At 48.9% G+C, this 19,222-nt stretch overlaps 2 protein-coding genes and 1 non-coding gene across 3 annotated transcripts in view; 2 read left to right on the forward strand and 1 right to left on the reverse strand.

Moving 5' to 3' along the window:
- The window catches only part of Rtf2 (replication termination factor 2), a 32,239-nt gene that overhangs the window by 4,035 nt on the left and 8,982 nt on the right, over positions 1-19,222 (forward strand). The window contains exons 4-5 of the mRNA XM_090352555.1: positions 2,090-2,229; positions 4,895-4,973. Coding sequence (XP_090208681.1) covers positions 2,090-2,229; positions 4,895-4,973 — 219 coding nt within the window. The remainder of the gene's footprint in view (positions 1-2,089; positions 2,230-4,894; positions 4,974-19,222) is intronic.
- LOC150050634 (small nucleolar RNA SNORA57) lies at positions 382-516 on the forward strand. The gene has a single exon (XR_016538795.1). It is a non-coding gene; the product is annotated as a small nucleolar RNA SNORA57 (small nucleolar RNA).
- On the reverse strand, positions 10,198-14,405 carry LOC150050635 (putative beta-1,3-galactosyl-O-glycosyl-glycoprotein beta-1,6-N-acetylglucosaminyltransferase 7). The gene is made up of 3 exons (XM_090352890.1): positions 13,429-14,405; positions 11,172-11,267; positions 10,198-10,491 (listed from the first exon to the last, which is right to left on the reverse strand). Exons 1-3 carry the CDS (start codon positions 14,396-14,398, stop codon positions 10,265-10,267), a joined length of 1,293 nt encoding a protein of 430 aa, XP_090209016.1. The 5' UTR covers positions 14,399-14,405; the 3' UTR covers positions 10,198-10,264.

Consider the following 19,222-nt stretch of genomic DNA (forward strand, 5'->3'; position numbering starts at 1 on the left):
TAATAGAGCTGTGATGTGAGAGGTTATGTGAATCTCAAACAAGAAATTCCCGTAGGCATGCTTTCTACATGCCAAACCTGTTGTGGTTTCATGGAAGCCGTGAAGTTTCTTAATGAACGTAGTCAGCTTCTTCTTGAGGCCTGGGGATATTGCTCGTAACAGAGTACTTTCTTACCCTTTTTAAAGCTTACCACAGAGGTAGATCCCCCACACCATTAAACACACACACACACACACACACACACACACAAGACTCAGCTCCTTGAATTTTTAATTACATCAGGGAGGTGCTTCTATAGAATTAGAATTTTGGTGGTACCCTATCCTGATTAGGGGTTCTATTTGTCAGTTCATTTTCTTTTATTAAAAAAAAATTATAGTCCTCCAATTCTTGGCATGGACTATTCTTTACTATGTACGGAGGCAGAAGGAAAGGGCTTGAGCCCTGTTGGCAACACGTCTGTGATGATGGTGAGTTCTCGTTCACCAGTTGTACCCTCAAGTGCTGGGACGTGCATCAAAGAAAAAGAAATCTAAAAGGCGCTGAGGAAGTTCAGCTGGGTCAGGCTGGTGTGCCTTCAGCTCGGTGGGAGTGGCTCTCCAGAATTGCAAGCCTGCTTAGCCAGATCCCTGATTCCCAGGCAGGGGTTTTAAGACCATTCTTTTCCTTTGCTTTCTTTTTCATTAGCATATTAGGCTTTTTGCTTGAATTCTGGGGCTGAATACAGAATGTGCTTATTTGAGTAGCCAGTGGTAATGCGGAAATTTCCAGACCAATTTTCACTCTTAAAAAAAGGGGGTAGGGGGCGGGAGTTTGGCCTGGTGGTAGAGTGCTTGCCTCGCATGCACAAAGACCTGGGTTTGATTCCTCAGTACCACATACATAGAAAAAAGCTGGAAGTGGTGCTGAGGCTCAAGTGGTAGAGCTCTGTCTAGCCTTGAGAAAGCCCAAGGACAGTGCTCAGGCCCAAGACTGGCAAAAACAAAACAAAACAACAACAGCAAAAAAACCTGTAAGTGTAAATTCAACTAGCTTTCAAATTCATTTAGTTCTATGCTTAACACATGCAGTGGTTTTGTGTAGTCAAACCTGCAATGTACACACACACACACACACACACACACGCACACACGCACGCACGCACGCACGCACACCCCTGTCCCCCCCAAGAAATGGGAGCAGTGAAGAGAAGTGCAGGACGTGGGCTGTGTATGACATGTCAGCCTGTTGGGCACTGATTGGTCTGACTATCTGGTGTCCCCTTGCCTCGCCGTGGCATGGCTGTCTCTCGCTGTGAGGCCAGCGTGCGGTGGACCAGGTAGAGGACTGAGCATCAGTCAAGGGTGTGTGAAAGGCTGGGCTTCTCTGCTGGTACCTCCAAACAGGTTCTCAAGGATTGTACGCAGGCTCGTCCATATAGCTCCTACGTTTTCTCAGCAGAACACTCGAGGGGTCCTTGGTGGGCTTCGCCTGGCTCACCCAGGAAGTGGGCTGTGAAATCCGGCTTTCCTGTGAGGCACTCAGCTGCTCTTCCCAGTGTGGAAATCCCAACAGTGAGTTAAGTATAGGAAGAGATGCCTCAAACACTATCATAGAGCTGTGAAGCTGCACCTTGCAGACCTGTGCATCTGTCATAAAATCTGACAGCACTTTCCTACTGAAGTTCTGCCTTAGGCTGTGGCCCCACCCATTTTACTTTAGCCAGTTGGGAAACAGGGAAAGAGCGAGCATCCTTCCTGGGTGAGCTGAGTGCATGCTGTTGGCTGTGAGCTTCTTCAGTCCCTTAAATAACGAATGTTTATAAGAAGGAATTGCCAATGTATGTGGTCTCTGACATATGATGGTTCAACTTAGGCTTTTTACTTTTCGATGGTGTACGAGTGTTACTATCAGAAGGAATCAGTACATGGAGTTTGGGGTGTAGCTCCTCTATCCCCAGATCAGGGGAAGTGGGGAGCGACAGCTATGAAATCACCCTGGTGAGCAGCCAGTGCCCTCCTGTGCCCCCCTCCCCCCCCTCCCGTGCCCATGCTGAGCTGTGCCACTCATGGTGTCACTGTCTTCAACAGTGCTCTTGTCTCTTTGCAGAATGTGACAGAGCTAAGGCTTTCTGATAACCCTGCCTGGGGGGGAGATAAAGGAAACACGAAGGGTGACAAGCATGATGACCTCCAGCGCGCCCGCTTCATCTGCCCCGTGGTGGGCCTGGAGATGAACGGCCGACACAGGTTAGCATGGGGCTGGTGAACAAGAACTGGGGCTCTTGGGGTTTCTTTGTGGCATCCTGGGGCTTGGCTTGGCCTGGGAGGAAGCCACACTCAGTCCCCAGTGGCTTCTTCTGCAGCAGCCATAAGTATTCTGTCAGCTCTGCTGGCTTTGCTGTCTGTGGCCCACAGTTCTCAAGAGCAGGAAAACCTACGCTGAAGTGGAAATTCCAAAGGTTCTAGGGTGACTCTAACCTGAGTTGGTAACTTGACCATCTGCTCCTAGGGTCCTGAAAGCAAAGGGCAGGCACCTCCCGTGACAACTCCTGTTCCTTAGAAGTGTTGAAGTGTATTGACTGTGTGCGCCAGCCAAGGTCCCAGCTGGTAGCATTCTGGTGTGTTTGTGTAACTCAGGACTACCATCCTCTGAAGTGGGAGACCCTGGAGCTGAACAGAAGGTTCATAGCTTGTCTTTCAAGTGCCTAAATTTGAACCACTGTGGGCTCAATCCTTGGTGGTGGGTGGGGTCAAACAGGAAACTTGTTGGGGATCCAGACCCTTTACCAATCTTGTCCTACTTAATTTATTTCAACTTATTTTACCTTATTTGGTCAGTAGCAGGGTTTGAACCCAGGGCCCTTATTTGGCTTTTTTGCTCAAGGCTAGCACTTTATATCTTGAGCCACATATCCACTTTGGGCTTTTTGGTGCTTAGAGATAACTCACACAGTTTTTCTGCCAAGGCTGGCTTCAAACCATGATCTTCACATTTCAGCCTCTTGAGTAGCTAGAATTATAGGTGTGAACCACCAACACTTGGCTACATATGTGTGTGTGTATTCATGTGTGTGTATGTATATACATGTAACATAAAATGGGCCATTTTAAAGTGTGCATTGAGTGGTATTTAACACATTCACATTATTGTGCAGTCACCACCTTCCTTATCACCCAAAGAAACCCCTCACCCCTGGAGCAGCCCCCCTTCCCCTGGCACTGGTCCCCTGGCGAGCATCAGTTTGCCTTCTCCTCAGGGAATTCCCCTGTCTTAGGTATTCATATCTACAGAGATTCATACAATGTAAAGCCTTCGGAGTGGCTGCCACTTCTTTTTAAGAAAACCTTGGTTCACCCCACAGGAAGAACTCAGTAGGGAACAAACACAGCTGCCTGTAGCCTGGTGCTCTCACGGAGGCCCCCCTGCTCCTCTCCTTTCTTCTGCTACTTACTCTGCCCCTTTTTCTCTTCCCAGTTATTTTTGAACTCTGCCTCTTTGACTTCTGTCCTCGTGGTTAATAGAGCCCGTGCAGTAGATTTTTTTTTATTAATGTACATTTTGTAAAATTTGAATAACATGAACATATAGAAATAAATTGCCATGCAATAAAATACATTGAATCTTTGTTCAGAGAAAAATAATCTACGAGTAAGCATCCAGAAAATGTTCATTAACTGGAGTGTGTGTTGCGTTCCGCCAGGGCCATCTGCGTGTGGTAGGACTCTTCAGTGGACCTGGTTGGACTGGGTGCAGTAGGGTGTGAACGTGCGTCCTGCTGCGCACCCTCCCTCACCCTCCCTCCAGGGGTCAGCCCTGGGTCCACACCTGTGCTGAAACACTGGCCTTCTAGTCAGTCATGCAGCTGCCTTGTTTATTTTCCATGTTTTCCTGACCTTGAACACCAGTTAGCCTTGTTCTTTCCAGTGGCTCAGTCAGTATTCCTAGTTGTCGGACCCATTCCTCACCAGTGAACACGTGACATGTGGGTGACCTTGTTAAAGACAGCATTGTCTGCACAGCCTGATGAGAACACACCTGTGCATTTGTGCACTTGGAGGCCCATTTCTACACAACAGTCGAAAGTGCTACTTTATGTGGTATCGCTACATTCTACTCCTAAAATGCTGTGCCGTGTGGTGTCTTCCTGCCCACCCAAGTGCCACTGTCCACAGTTTTCAACAGAGACCTTCAGTCTCCTAGCAGTCACCACCGGCTAGGTGAAACACGCCGTGGTTTTCAGATGAATTTCTGTAACATTTGGGGCTAACACATTTTTTGTAGATTATCTTTTCTAAATTGCATGCTAATGCCCTATCATATTGTTCAAGTTGTGTGTGTGTGTGTGTGTGTGTGTGTGTGTGCACCAGTCATGAGTCTTGAACACAGAGCTTAGCATTATCCTCAAACATTTGTGCTTGAGGCTAGCATACTACCACTTGAGCCGCAGCTTCATTTCCATTCTTTTGAGTGTTAAGTGGAGATGAGTCTCATGAACTTTTCCTGTCTAGACTGCTTTGAGCCACATTCCTCAAGTCTCAACCTCCTGAGTATTTTGTTATCATTTCGTTTATAGTTGACTTTTAAGGCCTTTTCAGAGGGCTAGATGCTCAAGTAGTAGAGCACCAGTGTAGCCTAGCAAGCTGACTGATCGAGCATAAAACCCTGAGTTAATCTACTTATGCAGTTATTTTTGCGGTGCCGGGATTCCAGCCCTAGTGTGTGCTAGTTGCATGCCCTGCCCTGCCCTGCCCTGCCCTAGACCCGAGCCCCCAACCCCTGACTTTTTAAGTCAGAGAAATCGAGTCAATGTTATGTTTGTGGCCCTTGCTCCTTGTGTGGCGAGTGGTGTCAGTTATGTACTCATGTCTAGTCCATACTGAAGCCGCTTTCCTTACTGGACTCTCCCACCAGGTTCTGCTTCCTTCGGGGCTGCGGTTGTGTGTTTTCTGAACGAGCCTTGAAAGAGATAAAAGCAGAAGTCTGTCACACGGTGAGTTCCTGTCGAGTTCCTGTCCTGCTCATTTTTCCCTTTTTGGCTGAGGAAATCATATGGCCCAGGGTACCTCCGTGTCTTACGCACATCTGAAAACTCTTGGGAGGCCGTTCATTGCTGACCTGGAGTCGGCCTCTTGTGGTCTGCCCACGTCAGGGCTGTTCCCTGTGGACTGTGTTCCCTCTGCACTGATCTGGCCTCACTCCAGCCTAGGGCTGCTGAGCTCCTATTTGTTCTGTTTCTTTCTGTGGTCAGTCCTCCCACATCCCCTGACTGCCTTGATAGCTCATATTCACCCTGGTAGAGCAAGCCAGAAAGCATGTGGGAGTGTAAATGCGGCTGTGTGCTGCTCCGAGGACTGCAGGGTAGGGGCGGGAGAGCTTGGGAAGAAGCCCTCACTGTGAGAAGGAGGGAGACCTCCAAGGCACGGTGGCTCTACCAACAAGAAGGGAGCTTTGTGTATGCCCCACATGCAGATGTGTGTGCGTTATTACACCCAGCGTAAACAGGTGGTAAGGTTAGACACACCACAATGCCTGTGCACTCAGGAAATCTAATAAGAGGTGTAAGAAGGTGAGAGAGAAACACAGTTCAGAAGCCAAGTGAGCCAGGTCAACACTTCCCACACCCCTGGCTGGTGTGTAGCCTCTGGAGCATGCCCAGTTCAGCCCACTGAGTACAAATCTCCCGAGTGGGTGTAAGTCTCCCAGATTTCTAGTTTTTCAGTGTTCAGAGTAATTATAGTAGGTGCCCAGGCTTGTGGTACTCACTGATGAGAGCGACCAGAGTGTGGGACTTATCCCACACTCCTAGGCTGTCCCTGGTGTCAGCTCAGCTCCTTACATGGCCAGCTGGTGCAGGGAGGGCTGGCAGGCTCTGCAGAGCTATAAGGGGGCTGTTGTAATTCAAGCTACTGAGTCCTCCTATAGTGCAGCAGGACTGACTATAACTAGGGTACCTCAGAGAGAATTTGTGTGTGTGTGTGTGTGTGTGTGTGTGTGTGTGTGTGTGTGTGTGTGTGTGTGTGTGTGTGTGTGTGTGTGTGTGTGTGTGTGTGTGTGTGTGTGTGTGTGTGTGTGTGTATGCTGGTCCTAAGGCTTGAACTCAGGGCTCAGGGCCTGGGCATTGTCCCTGAACTTTTTTTTTTTTTTTTTTTTGCCAGTCCTGGGCTTGAGCTCAGGGCCTCAGCACTGTCCTTGGACTTTCTCAAGGCTAGAGCTCTACCACTTGAGCCTCAGCACCACTTCCAGCTTTTTTCTATGTATGTGGTGCCAAGGAATCGAACCCGGGTCTTCATGAATGCTAGGCAAGCACTTTACCCACTAGGCCAAACTCCCGGCCCGTCCCTGAACTTTTATAGAAAGCTCAAGGCTAGTTCTCTGCCACTTGAGCCCCAGCTTTACTTTCAGCTTTTTGGTGGTTAATTGGAGATAAGAGTTTCATGGACTTGACTTCCCATATAGCTTTGAGAGCTTTGACCTGCAAGCCTCAGCTCTCGACTTCAGGCACTGGACTAAAGTTGTTTATTTTATTTTATTTTATTGATAATTTGTTGTAGAAGACAAGGTAACTACTGCTTCTCATGCGTAAACATTGCCACTACTTAACTGGTTGCATGCTGTGTGTTCATTGCCAGAGCTACTGTGAGAAGATACCATGTACTGAGAGAAGTTGATTGTCTCTCTTGTTCCTGTGGTTTGAAAAGTTCTCATTTTTCCCCTCACATGAGGGAAGGACAGCATCTTTCTAAAGAGATTTCTGTGGGCAGACCTAGAACTGGCTTGTAACACTCTACTCTCTCCATTGGCTGGGACGGAGTCACATGGCCAAGGAGCCTGACTGCCAGGAAACATGTAGTCTTAATGTGTAGCTAGGTGCTAAGCAGAATGCTGGCCCCTTCTACATGAGGAATTTCAGTGCGCCATGAGTCCAAGAATGAAGGAAGACAAAGTCGGTGCTAATGGCTATTTGAACTGTGTCTGAAATTTAGATCAATCACTGGTGTGTGGCATGTATCAGGTGAAGGCTATGCATTTTTTGTCCTTTGGGCCTCCTTTTTCTGGGGGGGGCGGGTCTTGAACTCAGGGCCTGGGTGCATGTTTGAGCTCTTTTTGCTCAAGGCTAATGCTCTACCACTTTGAGCCTCAGCTCCACGTTTGGTTTTCTGGTGGTTAAGTGGAGATAAGAGTCCATAGACTTTCTTGCCTGGGCTGACTTTGATCGCAGTCCTTAGATCTCAGCCTCCTGAGTTGCTAAGATTATAGGCATGAGCCACTAGTGCCCTACCAAGAGGTGCCTCCTAAATTCACTAGCAGAGACTCACAGCTTAGAGACAACTTTGGCTCTATGCTGTATGACACAAGGTGTGCATGCCTGGTTTCAGTAAACAGGATCCAGAGAGATGGCAGTTGCTAGGCTTTCTTGTTTTGACTATAAACAAATCACTAACCAGAAAAATTAATTGTATTCCCCACTGTATTTTCGCTTCTTGCAACAAGAAGAAACACATTGGAATCACTTCAGGTTGCAAAATAAATGATGTGCTTGCTACTCAAAGTTCACTGTGACCTGCAATGTTGACGGGGGAGGGGAGTGGGGGGGGACACAGAATCTGAGGAGAAAGGGTGAAAAAGCGCAGCAGTGATGCTCACAGGGCAGTGAGCCACTGGACATCGGACCATACCACTTGTGGGTGGATACGGGAAGGACAGAGGAAGAGAATGGGTGAGAACCCATGACACTGTACAAAGAAATGTGACTCACATAAATGTAACCTCTCTGTATATCACCTCTAAAATGGCCATAAATAAATGTCTAAAAGAAAAGAGGAGGTGCAGGATTGGCTGAGTGCTGGTGGCTCACATCAGTAATCTAGCTGTTCAGGAGGTTGAGATCTGAGGACTCAGCAGGTTTGAACCCAGCCTGGCAGACAAGTCCAAGAGATTCTTCTCTCTAGTTAATCAGAAAAGGCCAGAAATGGGAATGTGGCTCAAGTGGTCGAGCTCCTGATAAGTGAAAAAGCTTAGCAAGGATGTGAGGCTCTGCTTTCAAGCCCCACTAACAGCATACACGGAGAAGTGCGGAACCTCAGGCCCGCTGCAGGCCTGCTGACCTAGTCTGTGTTTTATCAAGGTCCTCAGGTAACTGGTGTGCACAGTAGTGAAGCAGGTTGCTGTGGAAGTTAGTGGTGTGGCAGGTGGTCGTAGTTAACTTACTGGCTTCTGGAGCCTTGTGTTTAGGCTCTGTGGTAGGTAAAGGTTGTCGGTACTTTAAATTAGAAGTAAATGTGAATGTGTACTTGGCTCTTTCTGTTCTACATTTTTTTTTTTTGCTTGTTTTACATTCTTTTCATGGTAGGTGGAAAGAGAAGATTGAGTTAGCCCAGTTCTAGTGGCTCATGCCTATAATCTTAGCTACTCAGGAGACTGGGACCTGAGGATTAAGGTTCAAAGCCAGCAGGAAAGTCCACAAGACTTTTAATCTCTAATTAATTGGTAAGATGCTAGAAATGGAGCTATAGCCCAAGTGGTAGAGCACTAACCTTGAGCAAAGGTTGGATGAAAGAGCAAAACCTTGAATTCAAGGCCACTACCTGAAAATAACACATACACACACACACACACACACACACACACACCACCACCACCCCCACCACCACCCCAGATAATTCTGTTTTTTTGGCTTTGACTTCCTTTGGATTGTTTGAGCTTCCTAAAATATTGTGGTTGTCAAGCCTCAAGAAATTGCCTCTAATACACACTTTTGTGGGGGATTGGGGGTGAGTCATGGGGCTTGAACTCAGGGCACTGTCCCTGAGCTCTTTTGCTCAAGGCTAGTGCTCAACCACTTTCAGCCACAGTTCCACTTCCGGTTTTCTGGTAGTTAATTGGAGATAAGTCTCATGGGCTTTCCTGTCCAGCTGGTTTTGAACTGCAATCCTCAGATCTCACCCTCCTGAGTACCTGGATTACAGGCATGAACTACCAGCACCTGTCTTAATATACACTTTTAAACAGTAAAGTGTAAAGCTTTGCAAGAGGGTTTCATTTCCAGAGACCAGAGGCATTATCTCAGGATCCCAGTGTGCATCTCACCTTGTTATAAAAGTTCAGACAGTTTTGCAAGTGTCAGTGGCTCATGTCTGAGACTCTTATCTCCAATTTACCACCAGAAAACCAGACGTGGTGCTCTGGCTCAAGTGGTAAAGCACGATAGCCTTGATCTGAAGAGCCCAGGGACAGTGCCCAGGCCCAGAGTTCAAGACTCAAGATTGACCAAAACAAAAAGTTCAGTTTTATGTGGGATTTTGTTTTGTTCTTACGCACTACAAGTGAACAGACAATCCATTTAAGAATGGAGTGTGCACCAGCTGCCCTTCCATCTGATACGTGAGGGCTGAGGCTTGCACTGGCATTGTGCAGCTTGGGTCATAGCATGCCCTTTCTTCACCTGACACTCCTGGATCCAGAATCGGTGTGTGACGTTGCTCTTCTTATTTTATTTTGTGCTGTTTCTGAAGTGATGTGTTCTGCCATGGGGCTTGTACTTCCTTGTAGGAAGTCAATAGGGCGTACCCCACGGCCAGGCCACCCCGCTGCCTGCCTTCTTCACATCCTGGCCTCACCTTCCTGCCCTGTGCCGGGTCCTGTCATCTCCTGTGGGAAGTGTCAGGCACTTCTAGGGGACATTCATCCAGTGCATGGTGCATTTGCCCTAGAGAGCCTTCGGATGGAGCTGTTGCCACCTGGGCCTTGTGTTTAACACAGTCAATTAAAACTTCCGAACTAAATGCAAGTCCAGGTTGACTCCTGCGTCTCACTCACCTCCTTCCCAGCGTCCATAGTGGCCACAGATGATGTCACGGGCGGTGCTCTGAAGAGCACCACCAGGCAACACGCAGATAGCACACTTCCGGCAGCTTTGGAAGACGTATTTCCTGCTCCATAGCACCTCCATCTTACTCAGAGATCACGGAGTGCGGCGCTGTTGTTCTCTCTAGCAAGTCCAGCATAGTCAGCATGTTTCCCTAGGGTGGGGTTCCTTGCTCACGACACCACCACAAGCACCTGGCCCCCAGAGCAGCTCTCCTAGACTCCTGGGATAGCTTTAGTCCTTTGTTTTCTCTTACAGTTTTTCTCCCGAAGTTAGGAAAGCAGCCTGTAATCAACAGTGAAACACATCCCACCTGAGGACTAGTTTGTACTAGGAATTGCTGGCCCAGTGTTCTTTAGTGCCATGCTGCCTTATTTCCACCAGGAAAGGGTCACACCCACAGGAAACAGACGCCCTTAGCAGTGCAGTTTCATGTTGAAATGACTCTCCTGCTGGAAATGCCAGTGTGGTTCTATGGGGACCTCTGCCTGTGCCAGGACCCGAAGCCGGTGCCGCCTCTCCAGGCATGTGACCACAAGGGGCTCAGAAGATGGCTCGAATTTGCTGGCAAACAGACAAGGTGATTGGATGATCCAGGGAAGGTCTCCTGGCCCATAGACACAGGTGTCTTGGACATAGTGACCTGCAGAAAGAACACAGACTCTCAGCTGCCATACTTACACAGAGAAGTGCTGCATGTCCTCTGATGTCACTGGAAGGCGTTGGGCTTCATAGTTCACCTCTGGTTTGACAAGGTCCTTCCTTGTGCTGGCACTTTCTAAAATGTTCCCTCCAGGTGAATCCTCTGTCACCAGGAAATGAACTGGCAGTCACCTGCCTGGTAAATCAGAAGTTCTCCCTCATTCCAACTCCTTGCTTCTCAGTCTTCCCTGGACATGGACAGGGACAGTTCACCAAGGTGGTAATGACTTCAGCGCTTCTGTCTTTTCTCAGCTTTTCAGTGACTGTAGGTTGTTTAAAAACTTTAACTGGGCATGGTGCTACACATTTGTAATTCTGTGATAAGGAAACGAGTCAGGAGGATAGAGAGTTCGGGTCAGCCTGAACTACATTTCATAAATCCAGACCAAACTCACACCTTCATAAGTTAAACCCTTGCTGTAGTCACTTACCAGTCAGTTTACTAGCCCATATATTTATGATGCCTACACTTCTCTGTATGAGTCTTACATCAAGGAAAGGGTTTTTAATCAAAATTGACCACCACTAATTGGTCATCACAGATTAAATAGGATTGTATGCTTTCTTCCACATAGATTTTGTAAAAATTGTTAATGCTGGTTGTTTTGGTTTAGTTTTTACCTTTACATCCATCGTGAGCCTTTCCTTCCTCTGTTCTCCACTTGATGGCTCGAACATTTCCTTCCCAGCCAGCCTCTGGTGTAGCCCCAGGAGCGTCTGAGGAAACACAAAGCCATCATGCACCCGGAGTCCACTCCTGGTTCTTTAGTACAAGTGTAATTCCCTGAGGGAAGGCCACCGCAGAAGGACGGTGCGCTGCACTGGCTCTGGGGCTGGGACGGAGCAGCAGCCCTCAGTCTCCATCCAGGACCTGGACTGCCTTCTGCATCCATCTCCATCCCTTGCTGATTACTGGTCTTGCAAAGTGCCCCTGGGAGCCATGTAGGGGTCATCTGGGTCATTTGTTTATAACAGCCCTCTGAGGTGAACTGGAAAAGGACTTGGCTGGGTAGGAAGGTTAGGAAAAGGTCCTGCACAGGGTGTACTGGGTGTTCACGCATGCAGCGTACTCCCCGGGGAGCTCTTAGCCTTTCCAAGGAGGAAGCACCTAAGTGCACTGAGAGGAGAGGACTTCCCTCTGCCGCCCAGAGCCTGGTGAAGACCCAGGGCCCAGGACCAGCACATCCCTGCTATGGGTAGATCCTGATGACTGTGCCTGGCAGTAGTGGCTGCCTGGTGGTATTTACCAAGTGAATGAAGATAGGAAGAATTTCCAAGATGTACAATCGGGATCTCAAAGGCTTTTTGGGAGGAGAAGCAAAATTCAAGTACTTCTGTAGAGGAGACCAAAGCAGCCAGGTGAGGTGGGAATGTGGCTGTACTAAAGCCAGCAGCCCACCTGCACTCCACAGGGGAAGGTATAGCAAGATGCTAAGTGCCAGCAAAGCCTTCCAAAACAGCTGAGTAGGAAAAAAAATCTTGCCACACAATGGCTCAGGCCTGTAATCCTAACTACTCAGGAGGCTGAGATCTGAGGATCTCAAGCCAGCCAGCCCGGGGCACTACAAAGTGGGGATGGGGGGAATGGGGCTGTGGCTCAAGGGTAGGGCGGTAGCCTTGAGCTGAAGAGCTCAGCTACAGCACCCAGGCCCAAGGGTAGGGCAGTAGCCATGAGCTGAAGAGCTCAGGAACAGCACCCAGGCCCAGAGTTCAAGCCCCATGATCCACAAGAAGAGAGAGAGAGATCTCCAATTTAGAAAAACTCCCTCTACTGTAGCCTTGAGCGGAAGAGCTCAGGGTCAGCACCCAGGCCGAGTTCAAGCCCCCCATGACCCATCAAATATAAATATATATATGTGTGTGTGTGTATATATATATCCCTCCCCTAAATGGGCTCTGCTAAAATCTCAAAAAGTGGACATTTTTATGAAATACTTTCCTAGAAGTGTGCATGTCTATCCAGCCAGTTCACATGAATTGATTCAGGGCCAAATGTTCATCGGCCTACATTCAAGGTCTGTAATTTGCTACTGAATTGTGGTAATTGTCTTTAAAAATTTAGCCAACAATTTGTTAAACACGTGTTTTGATCATGTAATTTTTGGACTTACACCAAGCTTTACATCTTTGTAGCTCATACAAGGAGGCAGTTGGAGAAACAGTATTGAACTAGTACCCTGGGTAGAAAGGAATGAAGGCAACTAGGAAAGAGGGCACCGTGAAAAGAATAATGCTAGGAAAGCCCCATGACAGAGGAAAGCAATTAACAGTACAAAATAATTTTGTTAATACCAGCAGTTTTAGTTTTCCATGTCCAAAGATGTGGTACCCAATTAGACAAAGGTAAGGAAGGAATCTTACTTTGGATACAGCTATACCACTATTATGTTATATTTTATGGGTTGTGGAATATTTTCCTAGAAACAAATATCCATAATTTATTTTTCAAAAAAAAAATCTAAGGCATAAAAATTAAAGCCAAACAAAACAAAACAAAAAAGAACAAAACCCCTGTTTGACTTGTAACTCAGGAGGCTGAGATCTGAGGACTGAGGTTCAAAGCCAGCCTGGACAGACGTATCTGATACTTGTAATTCTAGCTACCCAGGAGGTTGAAGTCTGAGGATCCTAATTTGAATTCAGCCTGTCAAAATTCTTAATCTCCAATTAAACAGCAAAAAGCCAGAAATACAGCTATCGCTTAAGTGGTAGCCAGCCTGGAGCAAAATAGCTAAACAAGAGAACTTGAGGACCTGAGTTCAAGCCCCAGTACTGCACAAGAACAGGCAGAGGGGTTGGAGAAAAGAAAGGAGGGGCGAATAGAGCCCCTGCTCCTGGCCTCTGCTGTGAACAAACGTCTGTGTGATCAGTCCTTTACCTTTGAGCCGGTTCAGGGTCACCCAGTAGTACTGCTCTGGGCTGTGGATGTCTTTGGCCCACTGCAGCATGTCTTTCGCACGGCTGTCAGTCAGGATGAACTCCACAAATTTCCTCGTAAGCAAGTAGTAGGCACTTCCAGAGTAAACTGTTAAGTTGTGGGGTGGCTCCTGCCTAAATCCTTCCTTTAGAGATGCATGGATACTCCCTGCCGGGCTGGGCTCAGTAAGGCCTTGGCCCTGTGGGGACTGGGGGTGCACTGGGACAGCCACTCCAGGAGTGAGGTTTTTATCGTTCCACTTGCTTCGGAGGTACTGGATGATTTCCCTGTTGGTTTTGATGGGAAAATCCTGGCCACAAAGATTAATGACGTGTTTCCATCGCAGTTTGGATCGGACCAGATCTTTCATACAGCTTATATCTGCCTGCAGTCTCCCATGGTTGGTGTAAGCCACCTTTTGTGTTTGTGATGAAACGAAGATGTTTTCAAAGCAGTGGGCTAGAGTCTGCACTGCCGTCATATACTTCCATGGGACCTTTCCATCCACGCGAATACAGTAAACATTTTGCGGTGCATAGATGGCTCTGAGGAGCTGCACAAACATGGCCAGCTCCTTGTGAATGGTTATTATGTAGGCTAGAGAGAAGTTCCCCTCCTCTGCAGAGAGAGGTGTGGTGATGAATCGCAGCCCCTGGGAAAGCCCAGAGCAGTTTCCTGCTTTGTGTACATACTCAAGGATGTTGGATATGGGTGGGTTTGTGCACAACTTGGCGATCTGGGGGGCTGCTTTTTTCCCTTCAAATAAAGCGGCACACAGCTCGTCTGGATAAAAGCCGCATTCCACGGCGGCTGGGTAGGTGGGCTCTGTGTCGGCAGCCTCTGGGGTTGAGCTCCTTAAATACAGGAAGATGAAGATGCAGACAGCTGCGCACACAAGAAGGCCGGGTTTTGTGGCTCGAAGCTGTCCCATGCCTGGCGCTCCGAGGGCATTCTCACCACCCTAGTTTGGGTGCTTTCCCTTGTGCTTCCTAGAAGAAGCAGAGGCAGTGCTGGTCAGTGTCGTCACCCTTCCCAGCTTTGCTGCAGCTACCACACCACACATCCTTCAGGTGGATAGCTTGACCAGAGACAGCGTCTTGTGTTGCCATCTAAGCTGACCTCAAACTCCTGTTCTCCAGTGCTCCTCCTGCCTCACGTATGTGCTCCCACGTCCAGCCATAATCTCTGTTTATGTTAAGAAACTGCCATTTTCCTCAACCCTAAAAATTGCTTCATGACTCTTTTAGTGTGGCCCTTCTCCTGCCCCATCCTGGGTCTGAGGGATTCATCTGTGCCTTGTGTCATTGGGCACATTTTATGCAGCATGCACTGCTCTCCTGGCCTTCACCCTTAACCCTCTGAATTAATTCATCCGGATCACTGCGTTGTGTCCGTCATCTGTACTGGGCTGTGAACTCAAGAGCGCTGAACTTGCTAAGATGATGTTCCACCTGAGTCCCATTTCCAGCCCTTTGTTGGTGGTGTGTGAGTGCCGTGCGCCTTCAGCTGCATCTCTTGTGCACTGGCCCTGTCTTACTGCTGAGTTGTCATCCACCTGGGCCCTCAGCTGCTAGGGGACGTTTAAGATGTTTGTAGCTCTTGAACATTGCAAAGATGCAGTAAGCACTGAGCGTGAGTCTGTGTGGGGAGATACCTCTTTTCCTTGGTGAATGTCAGGTAGTGAGGTGGCTACCTCCATGTGTGTGTTTGGATCCTTAAGGAACTGTGTCCCAAAGTGCATGCAGCCGCAGACAGCTGTGTCAGCACTGGGTGTGGCCACCTGTTTCCATGGTAACCATGCGATCTGTGCATGGCGGTTCCCAGGGGTGGCTCTGAGCCTCCCGGAGGATGATGGTGTGGAACCTGGGGTGTCATGCCTGCTCCCATCTTCCAGTAAAGGACGCGACATGAAGAGATGTGTGGCAATGGCAGAAAGGATCCTGCTGAGAGGAGTGTGGGGGTGGTTTCCAGGGAGGATCGGAGCCATTACAGACCAGATAGGGTCACTGGAGGCTAGTGTGTGCCCCCCACACACACCCAAGCTCCAGTGGGTTCCTGAGTGGGCGTGGCAGATTCTGAAGGCTCTGCCCTCCTGGCCATGGGAAGGAAAGCCTGGCCGCTCCTCTGTGACTGCTACTCTTGCCTTCAGTAGAAAGCCTGGGGTTTTGTTGTCATTCGTGGGGCTTGAACTCAGGGCCTGATTCTTTTGCTCAAGGCTGGTGCTCTACCACTTTGAGCCACAGCATGATGCCCAGGTTTTGATTGGTTAAGTGGAGATAAGAATGTTGAGGGAATTTTCTGCCTGGACTGGATTCTAACCGCAGTCCTCATACCTCGGCCTCCTTGAGTAACTAGGATTACAGGCATGAGTGCTCAGCAAGCTGTTTGTAACCCTAGCTACTCAAGAGTCTGAGATCTGAGGGTCAGGGTTTGAAGCCAAGCTGGGCAGGAAAGTCTGTGAGACACTTATTTCCAGTTAAGTCACTGAAGTCCAAAATGGTACTGTGGCTCAGGTGGTAGAGTGATAACCCTGAGCAAAAGGAGGTCAGGGACAGCACCCAGGCCCAGAGTTCAAGCCTCAGGACTGGCAAAAACAAAAAAACAACCAAAAGCTATCATTATATGTTGGTTGTGTTTTATGGTACTGGCTCTGGGGATAGAAGTCGGCCTCCTGCGTGCTAGGCTGGTGCTCTACCACGTGAGCCTTATCTCCAGCCCCATTTTCCAGGTATAGGGTTGCACTTTATGCCCACCTTGGGCTGTGACCCTGGTTCTGGTTGTTGAGATAACAGGAGTGCACCACTGTGCCTGGCCGTCACGCTGCCCCTGTAGCCGGGGTCACAGCACTGGGCACTGGGCACCGGGCAGCCAGTGAGGGAGATGTTGGCTTGGGAGCTTCTACCTCCAGGCTGGCCCAAGCCACATAGTCCTAGGGATAGGCTCGAGCACTGTGCCTGGCTTGGATTCCCCGCCCCCCGCCCCAGTCCTGGGCTTGAGCTCAGGGCCTGAGCACTGTCCTTGGGTTTTCTCAAAGCTAGAACCCTACCACTTGAGCCACAGCACCACTTCCAGCTTTTTCTACATATGTGGTACCGAGAACTCGCGGCCCATAGCTTGGATTTTTTAGATGTTGTATTTACCTTTGCTGCAGTTTCTTTCTAACAGACATAGGAAACAAAAGACAGCTGTTCCCCAGTGTACCAGGGCAGGGTGTTATGTGATGGTTCAGTGAACGTTCCTGTGCCAAACATTAGACCTCACAGCTGGCTTTGAAAGACGTGCTATGAAATATCTAATCCTTGCCTGCAAAAACCTAGCACTCCCACTTATAATTTGCATCTCCAAAATAAACAAATCCACCTTAAAAACAGAACTTGAACAGGAAGGAGACTGTTTAAAATATGGTAGAAGTAAACTTTCCCTTAGTGCTGGGCTGCAGAGCCCATGCCAGCTTGCTGGGGCCTCTGGGTGGGAAGCTAAGGGGGATTCTTGTCCTCTCCTTGGTCCCTTCCTTCTGCAGAGGCCAATGAGTCCTCTGCACTTGCAGATGATCCGCATAATCCCCCCCGGGGGTCCAGCTGTCTCCATAATTCATTGAGGAGCCTCATCTGGGTGCCCTGACTTAACTGCAGAGCCCAAGAGAGCAATGGCTGAGGTGTCTGCTTGTCACCTTTCCACCTCAGTGCTGTCCACACCGTTGGCCACTACGTCTGTTCCAGGCTCACTTTGAATTGGGGATCCATGTCTGCTCAAGTGCCTGAGGTGTGGCCCTGCCAGCCCATCTTGAGTTGCTGCTCTGCCATTCTTTGTACTGGTGGGGGGGAGGAGAAGCTGGCTTTGTGATGGCGTCTTGGAGACCTGGCTGCTGTGTGTGTGGAGTAGAATGTGCCAAGATCCCTCTTCCCTGTGGGAGGAGGTGCTCTCCAGGGCACCCGGCTTCCCGTCCAGCTCTGCAAATGTCTGACATCCTCTCTCGTTCTGTTTCTGTACCGAGGTCAGCGTTTTTAGCCCTAATGAAGGCACATTTAGTAAATGTGAATTTCCAAGAAATGTAGGAATGGAGTCTGAGAACCGAGGATCTCAGTTCGAAACCAGTCTAGATAGGAAAGTTCTTGAGACTTAGATTAACCACCAACAAAAACAGCAGAAAGGAGCTGGGAGTGTGGCCTAGTGGTAGAGTGCTTGTCTAGCATGTACAAAGCCTTGGGTTCAATTCCTTGGTACCAAAAATACAGAAAAAGCCCAAAGTAGTGCTGTGGATCAACTGGTAGAGCACTGGCTTTAAGCCAAAATGCTCAGGGACAGTGCCCCAGTCCAGAGTCAAGCCTACCAAAAAACAACCCAGAAAGTGGAACTGTGGCTCAAGTGGCAGAGCACTAGACTTGAGCAAAAAAGCTCAGCCCTGAGTTCAAGCCCCAAGACCTACACAGGCACACACTTCCTGTTTTGAACCATGTCCTTCCTTCACAAGCCGTTGTGTTGAAAGCCTGATTCACATAGGTCACCCATGTGAAGAGCTGCGTACGAGTTTTGTCCAGCCGGTCTGTTCTTGGTGGTGAGCTATCCCTGCATCCTGCCGCCTTAGGGCTGCTGAGAATGCTCTTTCCTAGGCTGGGTAGTGGGGTCTTTGTCTTCCTTGCTCCTCTTCCTTCCTGCGTTTCTATGCCTTTCTCTTTCTGAGGGATGGACCCAGGCCTGTGTGTGCTAGGCAGATCCTTTAGGAGCACATCCCCGCCCGTGTGGGTCTCCACATCCACAGCCTTGGGAAAGCGTCACCTTGCGTACATGTGCATACATAGATGTGTCTCATGCGCAAGTGCGCGCGCGCACACACACACACACACAACTATAGTATGGTAGAAATAATGATTGCAGTCAGTTGACTGGAACCAGATGACGCCTGGGGAATTCTGGAGAATTCCTTCAGTGGAATGACTGGAAGCATGGCTGAGAGCAATCTGTCACTGCCCTCTTTTATAGTGCCGGAAGCACTTGTGTGTCCCCTGATGTCCGTGCAGGCACAGACAGTGCTCCTTACATCTGAAGGAGAGCTGAAGCTGTGTTCCTTCTCAGTCCCGGCAGCAAGCCGGCAGCAGTGGGGTTTTCTGCCTCCACTGCCCTGGCACAGCATGCCGAGACTGCACTCCCTCCGCCTGGTGTGCAGGCTCACAGGGCAGCAGACACCATCCAACAGCCACTCGCTCTGTTTACTGAGCTTTCTGTAAAGGTCATGGGTAATAAGGATCAATGCCCACGACGTGTAGCTGGGATTTTAAAGCTATGTTCAGTGGATAGGAAACCTTAGGATGTCCACTCCACAGTCAGCTCTGTAGCCTTTTGTCTGTTATGCACAGCTGAGAACAGAGGCTGATTAGTGTCTCTGACACACACACACACACACACACACACACACACACACACACACACACACACACACACACACACACACACACACACACACACACACACACACACACACACACACACACACACACACACACACACACACACACACACACACACACACACACACACACACACACACACACACACACACACACACCCCCTTTCTACCGCGACAGTTTAAACTGAATGATCTGTGGTTGGGTCACAGGGAAAACATTCCACTCGCCTTTGGTTTGGCCAGAAGCGGGGCATGTGGAGAGAGAAGGGTTCCTGCATGTCTGTGTTTCAAGTCTGACTGTGGTCCAGACATGCTATTCCAGTGCCATGGAAGGACCAAGAAAGACAGGCG

This window comes from Megascapheus bottae, chromosome 18 (genome assembly GCF_031878675.1).
Source record: "Megascapheus bottae isolate mThoBot1 chromosome 18, mThoBot2.hap1, whole genome shotgun sequence".
Classification (NCBI taxonomy): Eukaryota; Metazoa; Chordata; class Mammalia; order Rodentia; family Geomyidae; genus Megascapheus; species Megascapheus bottae.